The sequence below is a fragment of the Rhinatrema bivittatum genome, chromosome 3 (genome assembly GCF_901001135.1).
Source record: "Rhinatrema bivittatum chromosome 3, aRhiBiv1.1, whole genome shotgun sequence".
Lineage (NCBI taxonomy): Eukaryota > Metazoa > Chordata > Amphibia > Gymnophiona > Rhinatrematidae > Rhinatrema > Rhinatrema bivittatum.
In genome coordinates this window covers 552,656,060-552,670,220 of record NC_042617.1, presented here as the reverse complement: position 1 = coordinate 552,670,220, position 14,161 = coordinate 552,656,060, and the positions used below count along the sequence as shown (strand labels likewise).

Genomic DNA, 14,161 nt, shown 5'->3' with positions numbered 1-14,161 from the left:
GGTGGTTTCAGAAAAACAGTGAGTGCATGAAAACTTGAGATTCTTTGGTTGGTTTTTTTTTACTGGTTCTGTTTTTTAATTATTATTCCACAGTGCAATAGCTTTTTGTATTCCTAAAGCCTGGTTCACTAAGATGGTAACTTTTAAACAGCTGTGCGGACACACAAGTATGCGCATGTGCCGGTTCACGCCATTGGACGTGGCCATTTTATAACATATGCGCGTATATGCACGTATGGTATAAAATAGGCTGTGTGCCAGTACATGTTCGCCCAATATAGACAAGCGCATGTGCGCACAAATGCCACCTCTATCACGTAAGTGGGAGAAGTTTAGTAGATATTGCGTGCTGATGCTATTACCAGTTCGCCCAGGTATAGGATAGGACATTCTAACCCCCCCTAATCAAATAGCCTCCCTTTAACCCTGTTTGCCCTAACCCGCTAATTAGCCTAGTTTTTGTTGTTTTATGACTTACACGCCATCTACAGCAGAAGTAAACTTATGCAGTAGGGGACCCTGGCGTGCATGCTCGTGCACGTAAATAATTACGCACTGGTTTCATTCAAAATCCATGAACGCCCATGTCCCACCTCTTTTTTGAAAAAAGCTTTGTGCACGTACCAGGTGATACGTGCATACTTGTGTGCTTTTTAAAGTCTGCATGGCGCATGCTGGCCCGACGTCTGTGCATATCTCCCCACTTCGCTGCTCATAGGGCTTTTAAAATTCGACTAAGGATTTCTTCCCATTCTGTGTCTATAGAAAGAAAACTTTGATGAATCGAGCCTTAAGATGCCAGTTTCAGGATTTAGGTCCCTAAATTTGAGTCAGATGTCCTAAAAGCTCTTTCGCATTTTGTATCTATTGGAAAATGTGCAGTAGATTATACATGTGCAGATAAACCGATGTAATATCACCCTATTAATATATATATACAGGATATATATATATATTGTAAATAATGACTGGTACTGAAAAATTATCTCAAAGGAGGGAACTCCCATTTGTATAAATATGGAAAACAGAAATGGGAGAATAGCCATATATTTTCAACTTAATGTTTCAAGTGTCTATCACACATTTACAAAAAAATATGTGATGAACACTTGAAACATTACTTTGAAAATATATGGGTATTCTTCCGTTTCTTGTATTGTGTCGGTCAGTCTATCATATTGTTGTATCTATGTTTGGCGACCAGGTGGTACCTGGAGCAGTGGAGGGAGTATAGTGCAAAGACAAATGTGCTCCATCTGGAAAGGCCTGTTTGTCAGGTTCTCATACATACACACACACACACAGGTACATACAAAGGCTCCCCCAAACAAAGACACAGGCACCCACCCACACACACACTCACAAAGGCATAAGCCCCGACCCACACACAAGTACAGGCACCCACATCCACATGCACAAACGTACATATACATACAGGCTATTATTGACTAGATAACCCAAGCAATGCCAGGTAAAGTTCACTAATATGCTCTTTCTGTGAATTTCTGTCTCTCACACTCCCATATACAAGGCAGGCATAGGCATACACACATAGGCACACATAAATAGGCTTACACAAGCTCACACAAGTGTGCAGAAGTGCAATTGAGCTTACAGAAGCATGCACAAGCTCACACATGCATACAGGGTTGCATACATGCACAGGCTTACACATGCATATGCACACACAGACGCAGGCCTATGCACAGGCAGACATACACAGCCACAGGAACAGGCCACCAACCACATACACACACACATATAAATAGGCAAAATGGGAAAAAGCTTTTAGTGCATCAGACCTGAATTTAAACACCTAAACCCTGAAAATTAGTGTCTTAAGGCCTGATTCATCAAAGTCTTTTTCCATAGACACAGAATGGGAGGAAAAGACCCCCAAGCACACACAGACAGACACATACATACACATGCAGGACAGAATGGGAGGAAAAGACCCCCAAGCACACACAGACAGACACATACATACACATACAGGACAGAATGGGAGGAAAAGACCCCCAAGCACACACAGACAGACACATACATACACATACAGGACAGAATGGGAGGAAAAGACCCCCAAGCACACACAGACAGACACATACAGGACAGAATGGGAGGAAAAGACCCCCAAGCACACACAGACAGACACATACATACACATACAGGACAGAATGGGAGGAAAAGACCCCCAAGCACACACAGACAGACACATACATACACATACAGGACAGGCACATGCACACAAGCAGAGGCACACACACAGACACAGGTACCCAGACACAAAGGCACGCCCACACAGGTGCACACACAGAGGCTGTTATAGACCAGACTGCCCAAATAACGCTGCACACTTTTTGCTGGTAGATATTATACTGCAGGCTTCTATTTTGTGTACTTTTTAAGGGAGCAACAAAAAAGATGTTGCAGAACATCATCTTGCAAGAAACTCACTTTCAATACTCAGAAATATCTGAAATAAAGGCCCATGAGCTCTCGAAAGCTGCTGTACTATGATAATTTTTGTTGGTCTTCTGAAAGATTCTAGTTCTCTCCAGGACCAGTTTGGCTGCTAAAGATCTATATTAAGTTATACGCTGTATAAGAAGCAAAAATGGCAAAATATACCACAAATTTTGAAATTTCTAAACCCAGTCAGTGATTGTATCTCTAGTGATTATATGACCCTTTTACATAAATAAGATGATTTAATGTGTAACCTGATGTAACATGATGAAGGTATCTGACTAATACCTGCAATGCATAGCAGTAAGGGTCCCAAAAAATTCACTGAGAATTCAGATTTATTGCATTCATATTCAATAGGGATATTCTGAATGCCCAACCAGCATGCAGCCCTCGAGGAGTGAAGTGCTCCTCTCCTTATTTGTAGTATTAGAACTTTCCATGTATTATATTCATCCTACAGATGATATAAAATGAGTCTTGCAATTTTGCAGCAACCTAACAGTATCTTTAAGTAGGGCTTTTCATCATCTACCTACATTCAAATGATTGTAATACCTTTTAATTTTACTGGATACAGTAGGGGTAGGCAACTCTGGTCCTTGAGTGCTGCAAGCTGGTTAGGTTTTCAGGATATCCACAATGAATATGCATGAGACACAGGTGCGTGCAATGGAGGCAAGCACATGAAAATGCATCTCATGAATATTCAGTGTGGATATCCTGAAAACCCAACCAGCTTGCAGCACTCAAGGACCAGAGTTGCCTACAACTGGGGTACAGTATTCATGTAATGCAACCATATAAATGCTTCTGGTCTAGGGTAGGCTAAGACCAGTGCTTCTCAACCCAGTCCTCGGGGCACACCTAGCCAGTCAGGTTTTCAGGATATCCTAATGAATATACAAGAAAGCACTGGTCTAGCCTACCCTAGACCAGAAGCATTTATATGGTTGCATTACATGAATACTGTACCCCAGTTGTAGGCAACTCTGGTCCTTGAGTGCTGCAAGCTGGATGCATTGTATGCTGATCTATCTCACGGCATATTCATTATGAATATCCTGAACACCTGACTGGTTTGTCTGTCCCACGAACTTGGTTGAGAACCGTTGGGCTAGACCAGTGCATTCAGAGTTAATTTTCTGAATTTTGAGTTGGGGGGGGGAGGCTGCATTATTATAGTTTAAATATCCTGATAACCTGACTGGCTGGGGGTCCTCCAGGACAGGTTTGGGGAACCTCTTGTTTAAAATACAATCTAGGACACACCAGATAGAAAAGGTGCTTTCACATTGACACTGGTCTGTTTTATTTTTTTTTCATGAATTTTTAGTTCTTTAACCTCTCCTTTCCATAAGGAGAGCTGGGACTGGGATCAATGCTGGAATTCTTTGATATAACTTTGGATAGTGTCACATTTTAAGTATTATTAAAGAAATGTATCTTAATGGTAGAAAACACACTCAGCAGGCACATGGGAAATCCCAAAAGGGAAATTTTATGAACCTGTATGGCAGTAGAAAACTTGAAATAACTTTTTGCCATGTGTGATACTTATGCTTTGGCATATACCCAGTTGAATGGTAGTTTCTGTGTCCAGGCAGCAAAAGCAATCTAACACTGGAAGACAAGCATAAAATGTGCCATGCAAACCAAAACCAAATGCACTGACTCTATACCAATGTTCATTATATGTATTCTCTTTCTACAGCATGATAGTCAGTGTATCACAGAAGAAATAATTCATTCCTTAAAAGAATAACCACAGTCAAATTTGTACTTCTTTTTCAGCCTCAAATATGCAAACGATGATTTCTGCATCTTCATCCCAGTGTATGTATGGAGCTTCCGGTCAATACCCTTCTCAGGATGCTTTGGATTCCAATACACATTCCAATGAACTTAGAGAAATGGTGCCAACTTTACCACCAATTGCCACTGTCTTCATGGGAACTGCAGCTGGAGGCACATAAACTGACAACTATTTTGTTTAATTACCATCAATTTGATATCCATTTCATAATATTTATCAATAACTTTCTAAGTATTCTGCATCAGTTTAAGATAAATTTTATATTGTCACACTATGAAGCTTAAATTTGCATCAGCATATTGTGTGTCACCAAGGTACAGTAAACATGGGTGAAAGGTGGGGATCATGTGCAGGGTGTAGGTTACTCAACTACCAGTTTTCTGAGTTTGAAACCTCAGCAAAGTCAAAACCGAATTGGAAAATGACTCAGAGAATTCCAGTAATATGACTGGTGTGTGTTCTGTTGTATGCAGTAACTATCTATGGTCTTCTAACCATAAATATACTTCTAAAAACCTGTTCTAATGAGATAAAAATAAAACTATACATATATATTTTAACCATTTTATAACAGCAGTTATACATTTTTATATTTGTGTTTTGCTAATGAGATTAGACTATGGAACTCAGCCATGTCCCAGATCATGATCACATTATATCTCAAGCATCTTCCATCACAGTTAATTAAAGCATCTAGTTAACAGGTACTATAACTGGTAACTTTCAATTAGTCATGTTTTATATTAACTATTGCAGATTCTGTAATGGATTACTTTTAGTCCAGATGATATATTAACAATTTTTTTTCTATATAATAGCCATTTCAATTTATAAAATGCCTTGTATCCAAGCTTTACAATTTACTACATGAGAAACACACATACAGATAACTTTGGAGTAAAAAGTAAGCTTGCTACCAATAAAAAATTTAAATATAAAATGGAAGGGAGAAGGAATCATGATAAGATCATTATACAGTTGTAGAGTGAAATTAAGTTGCTTGACTAATCTAAGATAGCTTTCAGCACTTTTACCTGAAAGCCACAGAGGCACGTAATTGTTCTTTCCAAAAAAAAAAAAAAAAAGGCAATGGAATTGAAAAATGCAAAACATTAAGGAGGGCAATTTGATGTTCATGTATGGAACACACCCCTTTAAAAATTGCCTTTCACCTCTGTGGGGAAAAAAGAGGCAGTGTCGAGGTCGAGGTTGGTGATGCAGCTGAAGCATGCACGAGGATTGCATTTTGGAATCCCAGCACATTCTTTCTGCCACACACCTCGTGCCTGCAAAGTGTGCAGGATAAGAGAACCCCTTTCAAGGTATGCGGGGAGTTTCTCTTTAAATAAATCATTTAGCAGGCCTGTGTGGGTACAAAGCACCCGCAAGCCTGCAATCTTCCTGCCTTCTCTATAAATTGCCCTCTGTAAAACACCTGTTTTTCAAATTGATATCTAAACTTCTTCAAACATATTTTAAATTCTGGAGAGAATTTTTTTCATATAACACTTTCTTTGGCTCTCCTTTGTTCATTCTGAGATCACTTCACCTGTGCCATGTTCAGTGCCATATTCAGTTTTACTGAAGAGCAGCTGTCAAAAAAGGGTTTATTCAAAGGATATTTGGGGTAGAGCCATACACAAAGTTTGAAGAAACACTCCCAAACTGGTCCATACTTAATGAAGAGACTTTTACTTGCCTCTACACCAAATACCCAGGTTAAGAGTAAATCTGAACTTTCTCACATTTTTCCACAAAACTCCAGTTATCAACCATGGGAGGAAATGTGTCATTTTTATTTCAATTTCTTTCAGAGAAACCTGGGAGCTTGGCTGCCTACTGTGCTTTTATATCATTCACCATTTGGATGGATTATAAAAGAAGTGTCAGGATAGAAATGTCAAAAGTACAATTTCATCATCCTCTCTGGTCACTTACAAAAAGGGCATTGTACTTTCTTTGCCATAGACTGAGTGACTCATCTTTCTAAAAGTACCCTAGGTATCTACTACTCAAGTATTCTGCAATTCTCACCAAAGACGCACATGATACTCCTTGTCATTCATTTCTCAACCTCTTACCATGTGACAGGGTCCGGCCAATGGCACGGATACCCTGTCACATGGTAAGGGCAAAGGGCTATCAGCACCATTTTGATTAGTAGCAGCCGACGGCCCGGTAGCGAGAGATCGCTCCAGGGACCCCCACTGGACCACCAGGTACCTGTAAAAAGTTTTTTGGGGGGTCGGGAGGGTGGGGGAAGCTAAGGGATTAGTTTTAAAGGGTCGGGGTGGGTTTTTTGTTTATCGGCTCGGGCGCAGCTGATAAACAAAACCCCGATCGGGCCCGAAAAAAAAACAAACCACATGTGAATTGGAACCGGAATCCGAACCGATTCAGGTTCCGATTCACATCTCTAGTAGGCATGCCTTGGTACTTTCCTCTTCAGACAAAAAAAAAAAATAATGCTTTAAAATGTGTCTCTACTTTTTACAGTACTATATATTACTAAATTCTGAGTTATTTTGAGGAAAATAGGGTATTGGTCCCTGATACTAGAGCCAATCCCTCATTTATAACATTGTTTTTGACTTATGTTTTGACTTAGGACACGGTTTTCAGAAACTAATTGTATCTTAAGTTTGAGAACTTCCTGTATTAAGTATGTTAGTGTCCTTTCCTGGGACGAGGGCTCTGTGGATTAGAGGGGCCGGGTCTCTGTGGTCACCTTCCTGAAGGTTAGAAATCCATTCTTCTTCCATCCCACCCTTTACCTCTTCTGGTTAGTCTCGCAGTAGAGGAAGAACATGTTATGATGACGATGAAAGAGAAAAAAAAGACAAATCAAAAAAGAGGCTACTCAAGAGAGCACAGAAACAGTTAGGTTTTTCAGGGGGAATCTGCTCACAGAATTATCTGAAATTGCTTTCATCTCAGATATAGTAATGCAGATCAGTAGAGACTTAGATGTTTTCACACTCATCGTGATTCATAGGAATTTTATTGTGGCAGTGAAAGCTTACAATGATTACAATTATATTAGACATTGTTTTTTTCCATTTTTGATTTAGCATATAGAAATCATTCTTGGTCTAAAAACCTTAAAATACCTTATGCTAACTTAATCTCATCTTGCACTGTACTGATACATTGCTATCTGAATACCCAGCATAAAGAATAAACTGGCCCAGTCTTGTGTTAAGTTACACAGGAGTGTGGAGACATCTGAGCAGTCTCTGTCTTGGGAGAGGTTCTAGCTATTATCAAGTCTGGTCTGTGGTCAGTCAGCATGAAGGCAGTCCAGCTGCACCTATGGATTTGAAAGGAGGTAAATCCACATAATCCAGAGGCAGGGGTTCAAGAGATATTACAGAGCATTGGCAAATGGCGCCCAAGAGACCCACCAAGTTTGAAACAAGGACCCAGGAAGCTGGAGTAGGTAAGGACAAACCTGTGATGGACATGGGAAGCAGAAATGGACTGGGGGTTCAGTTCTTTATCTTAGGCCACGTTTTAAGACTTCATGGACCTAATAAGGTCCCTCACATGGCTGCACAGCTGCCAAACTAGACATTGGGACTGGATATACCACAATCCATTGGTATATGATTGGTGAATTTTAGAAGCTGTTTTCTTCGTTGCAGGTATCTATCTTCACACTTAGTTCACATGCTAAGGATATGTGCTGGTAGACACACTTTGGTGACCAGAATAGACTGCTTAGATGAATTCAATGTTTTTCAAGGTCATAACAACTTCAACAAGTTTGTGTGTTTTAGCTAATTTCATCTGTAGAAAGCAATAGCAGTTTCAGTCTCAAGAAAGTTTTTGCAAGGTCTATCTTGTCTTGCTCTGACTCCACTGTATTTGGTTCAACTAATGGTAGCCTGGACTAGTCCCTACAGTTCAAAGCAAAATCGGAAGTGACAATTTCCAAAAAGGCCAGGGGCATCCAGTAGTGGCAAGGCTGGCTGGAGGACCAAGTACATTTGAGAGGCTGCTGCATGATCTGTGCACTCTAGGGGTCTGAAGGCATTTAAAAAAAGTGTAAAAAGGGGAAAATAAGGTGACCTCAGTAACACACATAACGATTGGCAAGACATGGAAGACTACACAACCCAGGAAATGGAAATAAATGTAACGATAGAAACTGTTGTATACTGTTCTCCTCTGCTTGAGTTGCTAAACAGTCAGCTAAACATTTTTCCTTTCCCAGCTTCCAAGTATCTTAGAAAATTCAGTTCTTAATATCAAACATTTATTGAATTTTTTTTTTTTATTTATTATTTTGTTATACCGACTTTCTTGACAGAAATCAAATCAAACCGGTTTACAATTAACAATGTGTGATAGGAAGAGAGAATTCAAACACTGTGAACAAGAGCAAGGTTGTGAGAAAGAAAGTTACAATAAAACAGGGAGAATAAAACTAGGATCTGGAAAGGGGAGATAGCTGAACAGTAGAGTATTTACAGTGAACAGCAGAGTATTTACAGTGAAGCAAAATTGAATGATAAACTGTTTAACACTCAGTGCAAATGACATGGTATCCTATCCAGGATAGTTACACAGATAGCAGACCTGGTACAGCTGTGAGGAGAATCTCTGAAAACTCAGTGATAGGCAGACAATTGCAGCTTTAGAAGTAGTGAATAGCAGGGACTAGCAGCGGATGAGATATAAAGATGAAAAGAGTGATACTTCATGCACCTAGGAGTGCTGTTAGTTTGCCAAAAGCTTTTTCCCAACAAGTAAACAATCCCAGATATTCCTAGAGGCAAGGTACCAATAGGAAGAAGCAAGAGAACACAGACAAGGAGCAAACAGAAATAGATCAAATAGAGAGCTCAGAATCATTCAAAAAATAACCAGTCAGGAAAAGGAGCTCTACGTGTGCAGAGAGTCTAAGCTAAGCAATATCATGAGTTGACAGAGGTGACAGTGTAACAAAGAAATATATTCATAGGGAAGATATCTTTCAAAACTGCTTGCATGCATATGATTGTGTATAGACGCACAATAATTTACTACTGTATTTTTTAACCTGCATGCAAATGCACATGTAAAAACCGCAAACCGTGCAAGTTTGGACTTATCTAGAAAATAACTGTTACTTATCTGGCTAAATTCCGATTTATGTGGTCCAGTAGCGGCACCTAACAACATAAGAACATAAGAACATCCCATACTGGGTCAGACCAAGGGTCCATCAAGCCCAGCATCCTGTTTCCAACAGTGGCCAATCCAGGCCATAAGAACCTGGCAAGTACCCAAAAGCTAAGTCTATTTCATGTTACCGTTGCTAGTAATAGCAGTGGCTATTCTCTAAGTGAACTTAATAGCAGGTAATGGACTTCTCCTCCAAGAACTTATCCAATCCTTTTTTAAACACAGCTATACTAACTGCACTAACCCCATCCTCTGGCAACAAATTCCAGATTTTAATTGTGCGTTGAGTAAAAAAGAAAAGTCTAAAAAGCACTACTTGTCCATTTAATTGGCACTTTTCAGACTTATCTGGTATAATATAGCCAGATAAGTCTAAAAAAAAGTGCTGTTTTATCTGATAAGTTCAAATTTGTCCATCTAAGTAGTGGCAAAGTCTCTACTTAGCCAGATATAAATCAGAATTTAGCTGGATAAGTGTGCACAAATGAGATACCCATATATTTGTACTTCAAATTTTAAAGGGATATGCAAATAGATTTTACTCACATTATTTGGATGCATTAACCCCCTGTAATTTGGCTTAAGAACATAAAGCATGCCATACTGCGTCAGACGAAGGGTTCATGAAGCCCAGCTTCCTGTTTCCAAGAGTGGCCAATTGAAGATACATGTACCTGCCAAATACCCAAACATTAAATAGATCCCAAGCTACTATTCCTTATTGATTAATAACAATTTATGGACATCCCTTCCAGGAACTTATCCAAACCTTTTTTAAACCTGGCCACACTCACTGCCTTAATCACATCCTCTGGTAATGAATTCCAGGGCTTAATTGTGCGTTGCATGAAAAAAAAATTTACAATTTGTTTTAAATGTGTTATTCGCTAAACTCATGGAGCACCTCCTAGTCCTTGTATTATCCTTTCATGATTTTTTAGGCCTCTATCATATCCCCCCCTCAGCCGTCTCTTCTCCAAACTGAACAGCCTTTAACCTCTTTTGCCTTTCCTCATAGGGCAGTTGTTCCATGTCCTTTATCATTTTGGTCACCCTTCTCTGTTCTTTCTCCAGTTCAATTATATCTTTTTTGAGATGCAGGGACCAGAAATGTACACAGTATTCAAGGTGCGGTCTCACCATGGAGTGATACAGAGGCATTATGGCAACCTTAGTTTTATTTGACATTCCCTTCCTAATAATTCCTAGCATTCTGTTTGCTTTTTTTATCTGCCACAGCACACTGATCTGACAATTCAACTATGACACCCAGATCTTTTTCCTGGGTGGTAACTCCTAATATGAAACCTAACGTTGTGCAACTACAGTATGGGTTATTTTTCCCTATATGCATCACCTTGCACTTGTCCACATTATATTTCATTTGCCATATGGACACCCAGTCTTCCAGTCTCGCATGGTCCTCCTGCAATTTAACACAATCTGCTTGTGACTTAACTTCTCTGAATATGTTTTTGTCATCTACCAATCTGATTACCTCACTTGTCATACCTCTTTCCAGATAATTTATAAATATATTAAAAAGCACCTGTCCAAGTACTGATCGCTGAGACACTCCACTGTTGGTCATCTAGCAGCCCAGCTGACTCCTTCAGAGGCATTTTCCTTCAAATGTACTGTGAAAAGCTTTTATTAGTAGTTTTTGCCTCACTGGCAAGCTTTTTCTCAAAGTTTTTCTTGCCCTGTCTATCTACTGTTTTACATCTAACTTGCCAGTGCTTATGCTCTTGCCTATTTTCATCATTTGGGTCTGCTCTCCATTTTTTGAAAGATGCCTTTTTAACGTTAATAGTCTCTTATACCTCACGATTCAATGCCACAGACAGTCATTTTGTCTTCCTTCAACCTTTTTTAATGAATGGAATACATTTTATCTGGGCTTCCAAAATAATATTTCTAAACAATGTCCACACCTCATGCAAAATTTAACCCTTGAAACTGCTCTTTTTAGTTTTTTTCTAATTTCCATATTCTATCATAGTCTCCCTTTTTTAATGTTATATGCTACTGTAGTAATTTTACTTAATGTCCCCTTTCCAATGATTATGTAAAATTTTATTACATTATGATCACTATTACTTAGTGTCTCCCAATCCCTCCAGTAATCTCTGATAGCTAAAGACTAGATCTAAAGTAGCTACCTCTCTTGTCAATTCTAGGAACAGCTATACCAAGAACCAGTCATTTATGGCATCTAGAAAATTAACTCCTCTGGCATTTCCTGATGTGAAATTGACTCAGTCACTACTGGAGTATTGAAATCTCCCATTATAATTGAATTGTCAAAAGTATTTCCTCTTTTCATTTCAGCTAGCATTTCCAGTCAGTTTCTTCATGTTGTGTCCCGTGTCCATGGATGGCCACGGGCGCGGCACCCTACCTCCACTGCGGCGGCGACCCACCGTAGCAACTCCTGATCTATTCCCCTGGGCCAGTGTCCGTCACTCCGGGGCTGGTCCGCAGTCTGGCCGCCAGGTAGTGAGCTGTCCCTGCTCCTCCCTCGTGGCGTTCTGCTGGCTTTCCTCCACGGAGGAAATCCAAGATGGCCACCACCATCTTTAGGCGTGAGGCCGTGCCCCCTTGCTTGATTTAAAGGGACCTGATCCCTTTAATGATACTCACCTGCTTCCAATGATCCAGGGCAGAGGAAGTATATAAGGAGGCTTCCTCTGCTCATTCCTTGACTTGGCAACGTCCTACGTTGGTCAGGTCTGCTTGCTTCGGAGAGTTCTAGTGTCTTGATTCCTTGTTCCTGTCTCGTCTTGGTGGTCCTGGTTTCTGACTTCGGATTGGCAAGCGGTGATTCTCTGGTGTGTGACTTTGGACTGGCAAGCGATGATCCCTCGGTGTGTGACCTCAGACTGGTAAGCGACGACCCTCTGGCACTTGACCTTGGACTTCTTCCTGACCATCATCTCCAAGGGCCACCTAAGTCCCAGCGGCCTGAGTCCCTACGGGCTCCTCCCGGGGGGACCGCGGGCTTCCAGCGGTGAAGCTCCATTCAGCCCTTGCACCGAACATCCATTTCCTTGACCTCTCAAAGGTCCACCTAAGTCCCAGCGGTCCGGGTCCCTACGGGCTCCTCCTGGGGGGACCGCTGACTTCCAGTGGCGAAGACACACTTCCGTTCCTCGACGTCACGACTCTTCGTCCGCCTCCACAGTCATCTCTGTCTACAGTGCCAAGGGTCAGCTGGTCACATCTTCTGTTCCTGCCTCGCCTCCCGACAGGAGAACCTGCGGATCTTCTCCAAAGGTATACCATCCTCCTGTCGGCCCAAGGGTTCACAAGCCTGAGCATAACACTTCATTTCATCCAAATGGCTGGTAGTATACACAAACTGCTATAGTCTAACACATCGTACATGGAATTTCTATCATAAAGGCTAGAAATAAAATTAATTAATTATTAATTCTGTGCTGCTATTTATTTCCAGTAGGTATTTTATCATGCTTGACTCTATGCCATCTTTCACGTATAGTGCCACCACTGCACCAATTTCATCTGCCCTATCACATCGATATAATTTATTCCCTGGTATCACAGTGTCCCATTGGTTATCCTCCTTCCTCTCATTTCTGAAATGCCTATAATGTCTATGTAATAGGAGTTTAAAAAAAAATTTAAAATTACCCATATGAAGAGGGGGTTCTAAATGGCACCAGATGGTGCTGGCAGGGCAGGAATGCTGATGCCTGGGGCATTGGGGAGGCCAGGCTTCTGGAAGATGAAAGGAGTAAATGGTGTCACTTCAGGAATGCTGCAGGAGTGCTTCTCTTCCTTCCATACTCATTGGAAGGGAGAGGGAGCAGTGCTATGGGACTGCTTTGTATTTCCTCCCATGGCTTCGGGCAGGTCAGGCTCCCTTGCTATGTGGGTGTGTTTGGGGGGGGGGGGGGGGGGTGGAATTACCATCACTGCTGCTGCCACTTCTTTCTGATTACAGCAGCAGAAGTTGGAGACCTGTATCACTGCAGTTTCAATAAAATAGCTGTGATGAGCATCCCACTTGGGGAAGCCCCCGATGCTGTAGACAAGTACATACCATATCCAGTGGTAACATCAGCATGATGTCACTTCTGGGTCCATGGTACTGCCATCAAAGATTAAAATAAATTTGAAAAATAATAAAAACATAAAATAAAAAAAGATAACATAAAGGAGTTTGTCATGGCTTAGAAAGTCTTGTGCAGACCTCCAGGAAGGCTAAGAACACAGTTGGAAAAACAGCAGCTACAACACTAATACAGGAGGAAAATACACATAGATTAAATAAAAACAAATAAAAAGGAGACAAGTGGACACATGGGGGGTGAACGGAAACCCCAAACCTGCCTTTTCATCTATAAGAATGAAAGGAAAAGATAGATTTTACACTTCAGGATTACAGGGACTTTGGGAGATAAATAAGGCAACATGGGGCAAAATAGGTTGCTGAGTAATCTTTGCCAGCACAAGCGATCTTTACAGAGCTCAAGGAACATCATTTGAAGCCAAAAGAAAGACTAAGAAAAATGTTTTTACTTTTAAAACTCCAGGTTAAGGAAAAATATTAATGCCTGGGCTTTCCCAGTGCAGTTTACCTGAATCATAAACTGTAGCCATAGTAACCAAAACTGTCTTGGATAAATAACTTGCGGGCTGATAAAGTAAAAAATGCGGGAGAGCGGCGCGTGCACAGGCCATTCT

At 40.7% G+C, this 14,161-nt stretch overlaps 1 protein-coding gene across 2 annotated transcripts in view; it reads left to right on the top strand.

Annotated features, from left to right (window-relative positions):
- The window catches only part of RFX6 (regulatory factor X6), a 277,346-nt gene extending 272,178 nt beyond the window's left edge, over positions 1–5,168 (top strand). For both annotated transcript variants that reach the window (XM_029596443.1, XM_029596442.1), the window contains exon 19: positions 4,261–5,168. In XM_029596443.1, the coding sequence (XP_029452303.1) occupies positions 4,261–4,442 (182 nt within the window). In that variant the 3' untranslated portion in view covers positions 4,443–5,168. The remainder of the gene's footprint in view (positions 1–4,260) is intronic.
- Positions 5,169–14,161: the final 8,993 nt, after the last annotated feature.